This window comes from Parasteatoda tepidariorum, chromosome 9 (genome assembly GCF_982258835.1).
Source record: "Parasteatoda tepidariorum strain Cologne lab strain chromosome 9, Ptep-v5.0, whole genome shotgun sequence".
In the NCBI taxonomy this organism is placed as follows: Eukaryota; Metazoa; Arthropoda; class Arachnida; order Araneae; family Theridiidae; genus Parasteatoda; species Parasteatoda tepidariorum.
The window spans coordinates 30,551,075-30,559,057 of record NC_141763.1 but is presented as its reverse complement, the minus strand read 5'-3'; the positions used below and the strand labels follow the sequence as shown (position 1 = coordinate 30,559,057).

The 7,983-nt window shown below is 26.5% G+C and overlaps 1 protein-coding gene across 1 annotated transcript; it reads left to right on the top strand.

The window, feature by feature from the left end:
* The first annotated feature begins 469 nt into the window (after positions 1 to 469).
* Positions 470 to 3,278, top strand: LOC122271396 (uncharacterized). Its single transcript, XM_087151171.1, has one exon. The coding sequence runs from the start codon at positions 1,167 to 1,169 to the stop codon at positions 1,953 to 1,955; it is 789 nt and encodes a 262-aa protein (XP_087007297.1). The 5' UTR covers positions 470 to 1,166; the 3' UTR covers positions 1,956 to 3,278.
* The last annotated feature ends 4,705 nt before the right edge of the window (positions 3,279 to 7,983 follow it).

Sequence of the window (7,983 nt, the reverse complement as noted above, 5' to 3'; positions counted from 1 at the left end):
AAAATAGTGTATATAAGCGACCATGGCTTGCAAAAACAATAGATGATATATGCGAACAATCGTGATCTTCTTATATAAACATTTTGAAAATGTTTATATAAGAAGAAAATATTTTTTTCGCCGTTTCAGATTTAATAATCCGAATCAGATCGCTGGCTGAGAGTTGCATCTAGTTTACTTCTGAATTGAGGTGAGTGGATAGAATAAAATAAAGAATAAAATTAATCGAATTAGGATTTTGTGCAAATGAAAAATTATTTTAAACTTTGAACATGGTTAAAGGGTCATTCTCTTCTATAGCGGTTCATACACTTCTGATTTCCGTTGGCCTGATTTGTGAAAAAAGATTTACCGCAAAACACTCACCCATCGAGTTCTCCATTTTATTTAATGTTGATCAGAAATGCATGAACTGCATTCAGTGAGAATGGCCTTTATGGAGGCCAAAGGCATCTGATCTTATAAAGAGCAAAAATAGACAGCGTAAAACGCGTCAGAACTTTTTGAGGTAGTAAACAGTAAACAATCAATCTTTTTAAATTTGTTTTGTGTTTTTCAATCTGCTGAGATTTTCATTATGTGTGTTGAATAAGGGCTTCTATTTTACAAACTCTAGATTAAAACTTTCTCCATTTAATTAAGTGGTACTTTCTAATGAGTGGCGATCTCCAATAATTGCGATTAAACATGTTCACATTGAAGAAAATAATGTCCAAAGATACTAAGCATTTAATGCAATAAATTTTCAAAGAAAAGCAGTAAAAAAATCTTATACCACAAAAAAGTCTTGCCCATCTAAAGTATGAGATAAAATTTACTCTAAACATTTGGTTTAACTTAACACTTTGGTGTAACACAAATATATTCATTTTGTCAGCAGAAATGTTGTTTGAACATACTTAACTGCCATCATGTTAAAATGAAGCCTTAATCCCACTGTAGATGTTAAAATGTTTTTATAAAAAAGTAATATTTAGTAAATTCAAATTGAAAGGAATTCTTTTGCGTGTTGTAATACATTCTTGAACACTGCTTAGATATGTTTTTTATGTTTATTCTGGAGAGCTGACTTATCACTGCTGGACTTTGAAAGGACATAGAAAAGTACTTTGAATAAATATTCTTTTATATTTATTTATACAAGTGAAAAACTTCACTCAGGCAGTATGGGTGAAAAACCTTATCAAGTTAACCGTAATTTTAATAAACTTGATCTTGTTCATACCAATGAGAAATCTTATTCATGCCATGTGTGTGATAAATCTTTCTCCAAGAAATCTCATTTATTTCAACACTCTATTGTTCACACTGGAGAGAAGCCTTATTCATGCAATGTGTGTGATAAATCTTTTACACATAGATTTGGTTTAAATAGACACGCTCTTGTTCATAGTGGAAAGAAAGCCTATACATGCAGTGTATGTGATAAAACATTCTTACTGAAATCACATTTAAATAGTCACACTCTTCTTCATACTGGTGAGAAACCTTATTCATGCAGTGTGTGTGGTAAATCTTTCACACATAAGTTTGGTTTAAATAGACACACTCTTCTTCATACTGGAGAGAAACCTTATCCATGCAGTGTGTGTGATAAAACATTCTTACATAAATCACATTTAAATAGCCATATTCTTCTTCATACTGGAGAGAAACCTTATTCATGCACTGTGTGTGATAAATCTTTCACACAGGCATCTGGTTTAAATAAACATATTCTTCTTCATACTGGAGAGAAGCCTTATTCATGCAGTGTGTGTAATAAATCTTTCACACAGAAATCTAATTTATACCAACACTCTCATGTTCATGCTGAGGGGAAAAGAGAGAAACCTTATTCATGCAGTGTGTGTGGTAAATATTATCTTAATAAAAGAAATTTAATCAGACATTCTGTAGTCCATACAGAAAAAAAACCTTTTTCGTTAGACATGAAAGTTTCAATTTCCAGTTAATAACCAGTGGTCATACTCTAATTACTCAATGTTTACTTTTTCCTCAAATAATAAGTCCGGTGACCAGTATAGATAGGTCCTGTTCATTTTATAGCCACTATTTGCCAACCTTTTTACTTGGATTAAACTATATATTTAAAAGGAAAAAAATTCATATTTGAAATTATCTATAAATATGCTATAAAATTTTGTTAAACATTCTGACTTTAAATTTACCTATATGTAATAACTTTGAAATATGTTTATTTCAAGCTTCATTTTCCACCCTGTGATATTGAACCAAGAAACTCTCGATCATTTTATAATGGTCAATATAATCAAGAAAAAGAGTTCTATGTAAAAAAATTAATTTATTGCTTAATTTACTTCAATTTAATTTTAAAATTTCACTTGTTGTTATAATTTACTCTGTAAAAATTGTTATTTTAACTTGATCATGTTAAGTCTTTAAAAATTATTTTGTATTTTGTTCATGTAAATAGTACTTAAAAATATTTTGAGTTCTTAAAAAGTACTTAAAAGGTGCTTATTTTTTGTAGAAAGATTTGGCTATGCACCCTGATCTAGTTTGTTGGTGGAAAAGGTGGTGATGGGGTGATTAATTTAATACTTTTTCAATGGTGGAAAAGCATCAAAACTTTTCTCTAAAACATATTGATATTTACATCTTTCTATATTGATGGTATCAACTGGTATTGATATTTTTGCTCGCCTAGTATAATGATTTTAAAAGTCTGGCTTTCGAATTTTATAGATTATGAGTTGACCCTCAACACTTAGCTTCAGAACGTTGAATATTAAAATAATTGGGTGTCGAAAAAGTCAATTCACATTTGTTGGGGGGAAAAGATGTAAAATTGGATCTTTCAAAACTTTAATTATTTTTTGTATTCCAGTCACAGTGAGAAAAATATTTCTGATAATAAAAATAATTTAATCATGCAACTCAACGATATTTTACTATCTTTTTTTTTTTAATGAAAAATAATTTAAACCCTTATGATACCGAAAATCATGCAGATTACCCTGGTTTAAGATGTAGGGTGTGGTTTGAGGTTAAATTTTTTATTTATTCATAAGCAATATTTTTTGCATTTTTAAGAAATATTTCTCATTAAAATATCTCTCTTCATTATTTAATGCAGTATATTTGGAAAAAAATCAGCATCACATTTCGTATTTATATTATATTTTTAAGAGAATAAAATTGCATTACTGTCCCTTGTCAAAAACAGACTTTTCTGAACGTTTTAAGTAATTTACTATATTCTGATATACTATGACTGCCTACTTGAATATGTATAATAAATATTCTTAGAATAATTTGTGTATTTTGTTCAATACTTTATTCTGTATATGTCCCTCATTTTTTGTCATTTCTGTCACAAATACGAAAAGTATCAGTAAAACACTATAGATAACTCTATGAATAAAACATAACGTCCAGGTTACAAAGAACACTCTTCCTTACAGAACACTAAAGTTTAATTGCAGAACCATTTCTTTTAGGGTCGATTAGCTTACTTTCATTATAAAAAAAATGTTTGGGTGACTTTATTGAATGTAATTCCTGTCCCCCTCATCAAACAAATTTAAGTAAACAATTTTTAACTTGTATAAAATCTAATTTTTTGTAAAATATGGGTAGTTTTATTAAAGAAATTAAACAGTTTTTCTGTTTGGAAAAAACTATTGTTTTTAAATTATTCTCCCGACTTAAAATGCGATTTATAGGGACAGTAATTACCTAAGGGACTCCTACTTACTACATGAAAAGCTTTTAATGTGTTTGATTATGTTATTCAATTTTTTTTTTGTCAGATTTCAAACAGTAATGAAAAAATATTTTTTGACAATCAAAACTTTGTTAGTAAACATAAGAATAAAAGAGTTCAATTTATGACTGATATTAATTTTGAGATAGAGTTAAAATGATCTACTTACAAGAGTTTAGAGATAGTTATAAACCTGGTAACAAAATTTACAGAGTTAATCAATAGCATCTTCATAAATCCAAATTTGTCTTGGATCTCAACGCAATCAAGCTAAGATTTTTATTGTAATGAATTAACTTAATAAAGAGCAAGATTGGAAAATTTATCTGATCTCCACTGGCCACTACAGGTCAATTTATTCGTGGCCATGTTTCTCTTTCCACTCTCCACTTTTTTAGTTAAGATTTCCTTAATAATGATTTTGCTTCTAAATTGCTATAAAAATATATTTATTTCCCTCCTTAGTTATTTATATAAGATATTATAATAAAAAATATGTATATTATTATAATAACACATCATGTTTTAAGGGGGGGGGGAAGATTCGTAATAGAAAATTCATTACCATGCAACTTGTCAAAAATAGAATTAAAACATACAAAGAAGCTATTAAAAATGAATGTTTTTATCCGCATTTTGTGGGGGCTTTTCCATGAACTAGGAAGTGATGACGATGGGGTGTCAAAAGACAAAAAGAGGCGGTGGGGAATCTTAAGCGGGGCTCAAACAAATTAGTTCAAAATATTTAATTTAAAAAATATTTTATACTTCATGCTTTTCTCACATCATTTTTTTCAGAAGTGTGTTTCTGTCTGGAGTTAAATATCACTAATTTTGATACCATATTGTGCAGATCTGCAACAAAGAAAAATTATTCTCGCTGTCACCACTCTTTCGGAAAATTTCCACACTTTTTCCTGCAAAATTTTAAATTTGACATATGTTTAACAAAACGTTTACAGAACATTCTGATATGAAAACGTTGTTCATGTATTGATTGGCTTTTGAATTATTTAAATGTTAAATTCAATTTTCTCTTCTGTACTGCGTAATTGTTCAGTTTTGCAAATAAAGTTATAAGAAAATTTTTACAAGCATGTATTGCACGTGCTCCGAAATGGTTTTGCCCATTAAATTGTGAAATTCGTCCCCTCCCCCTCCAATTGCTACATAGTCTAATTTTACAGATAAAATAAAAAGGATTATTTTAATTTGGGGGTTCGGTGTTATTATATGTGTAAATAACTATAGAGAGATTTCTAAAATTCTCTCTATAATAGGCGGTCGCAACGCTCAATATTTGCGATTCATAAAATTCGTAACTTTATACCACTAAAATCTTTTAGTTTTAAAGGTACAATGAGTATCAAAATGACATGCAATAAATAAGCTTTAATAAATAGGTAGAATGCATGAAATAAACTTTTAACTAGCATTTTTTAAATAATTGTTAGTTTAAATAATTTGGAAGAAAAATTTGCATTACAATTTTTAAAAAAACTGCTTTTTCAATTTTTCTCTTTCTTTCTTGTTATGACTATTTTTTTTTCTTTTTTTCACAATTGCAAACTTATATATTTTAATAAACAAAATTATACATTAGTTTTTCAAAAAAAAAAAACATTATTTTCTTCTCTTTTATAATATTTTTATAATAAATTACAATTTGCAGCACAAACAGGGCAATAATTTTTTTTTTTCAAATTTAATAATTTATTTCTTTTTAGAAAATGGTTTTCAATCGTTGTGTTATATTGAACTGGATTTGTAAAAAAATTCTCTGCAATTAATTTTTTTCCTTTTATTACCCTCTTACATTAAACCCAACTCAGAAGACATGGATGCCAAGTAGTCATACTTTATTTAAGAATTTCATGCTAGAGCTTTTAGTGACACAATTTCACTGTTGTTTACTCGTTGCAAATATTTTTAATACTTTCAATTAAACACATTTTTAATTTCAAAATATTCTCAATTGTTTTTATATTTGGCGCTGGATTTTAGTTTTTGCCTTATCATTTACTATTGTGTAAGCAAAAAAATTATGATAAAATCATTCTGAAAAATATTTTTTTTCAAGTGCCATAAAAATTTGTAAAAGCTTTTTGAATTAGTATTAATTGCATCAATCAGGATAACTTAAAAATTTATTTGAATAAAACCAAAAAAAAAAAAAAAAAAAACACTAGTATAATAATGAATAAAACTGAATATATTAGTTAATATTTAAAAATTAATAATACTTATCTAATCTTTTTAAAAAAATTCTCAAAACAGAAAAAAAAATGCTTGATTTTTTTTCTTCCTAAAATTTGTAATACTAACAATAAGTATTTACAAAAGTTCAAACGTCAAACAACAGTTTAAGAAATAGCTAAAAAGTCTTCTTTAGTCAAGCATTTTTTTAGTACAATTTCTAACAAAATTTTTAAAACAATGTGATTTTAGAAATTTGTCAATGTTCATTTTAACAAATTTTATACTTAAAATATTACTTAATTTTTTTAAAAAAAATTTCAAGTATATTTCGGTATTATAGTTATAAGACTAGAAATATAAATAATTTTTTCTTGGAATATTTGGAACGGGAAAATTAAGGTGGTGTTAGTAGTTTAACAGGATGCAAATATCAATTAGTTTTCACTGAAATCATTTTTAATAACAAAGTTCTCTCAATTGTTTTTCTGATTGATGCAGGATATTTTTTTCTTATGATTTTAACATTCTGTATGCAAATTAATTATGCAAAAGAAATTCTCTTTTTTTACACGTCGCATACATTAAGATAAAAAGTATTATTTAAAAAAAAATATATCACTAGTTTAATAATTACAAATGAATATTTCTAGAATAACTTATCTGATATTTAATAGAGAATCTTAAAACAGAAAAGAAAATTATGCTTAAGTTTGTTTTTTTTCGCCCTAAAATTTGTTATTTATCATTTTATTAAAGAGTAAGTATTTTAAAAAGGTCAAATATTAAACAGAAGATTAAGAAAAAACTAAAACGTTTCTCTTATTCAATTACTTTTTTAATGATATTTCTAACAAGAAAAATTTTTAAAATGTGATTTTGGAAATTTTTTAATCTTAACAAATTTTATTCCTAAAAATAATACATAATTTTTCAAAAAATAAATTTTCGAATATATTATGGCATTATAGATATAAGAGTAAAAATATCTTTTTGTCTTAGAAAATAAAAGATTAAATTTTCGCATTTTAAAGTATGAACAGAAAAATAAAAAAAATAATAAAAATGTTTCTTATTTATGCATCTAAATTTATCTGCAACTTAATAATAATTTAAAAACGATTATATCGAAAAAATTTCCGTTCTTCATATTCCATGCTTTTTATTACCCACTTGTATTCTACCCAACTCAAAAGACAAGTGAAAATAAATGAAATTATGTTTCTTAATTATGCATCTAAAGTAATCAACTAATCAATCTCAAAAAACGATTATATTGTAAAAGCTTCCGTTCTTTAAAATATCTAATACAAAATTGTACAGCGGATGAAAAATCAGTATACAATTTATAATAATTCTTATTTATATTATATACGAATTAGTTAAAGTAATCCTATTTATTTATTATGTACTAATCTCTGTTATAACTCACCATTTTTTTTAAAAGAAAGATTGCAAAATTTTACTAAAAATCTAGTTTTTTTTTCTTCAAACTATGATGCATTTTTTCTCTAAATATTTTGAAAATATTGAAAGGTAGTTAATATAAAAGTTAATAAAAACACGGCAATAATTATACTAAACATATTATGGCTAAGAATACTCACAAATTTTTAGAAATTTTTTTTAAACGTTTTATTTAAAGTTGTGAAAGATTATTATAGATTTTATTATAAGTTCTGCAAGAAACTAATTATTCAATCGATTTATTATATGAAATAATAGATTTGTGAGAGAAAAAAATGTGTCTGAAATGCATTCATAAAACATATAGGTAAATGATAATAAAAAATCATGAAATATCTGGGTAAAAATTATCTTTGAAATCGGAAATCTAATTTAATTCCAGTGTCAGACGCGTTCTATTCGAACTTTCGAATCGCTTTCACCAGCAAATTGTTAGGTGGAAGACATTCGATAGATGGGAGGAAAAATGAAGATCGTAGCCAGTTAGCAAAATCCGTTCGAAAGCGCGAGGTTTCAGGTTTTCCCTAGGAGTAGAAACGTGACAACAAAATGTCATTTTTTTTATCCCCAGCTCGTTCGATGGTTGCGAA

Bases quoted from the DNA above. Each gene is read 5' to 3' on its own strand.
- LOC122271396 (XM_087151171.1), top strand. From the start codon at position 1,167: ATGGGTGAAAAACCTTATCAAGTTAACCGTAATTTTAATAAACTTGAT.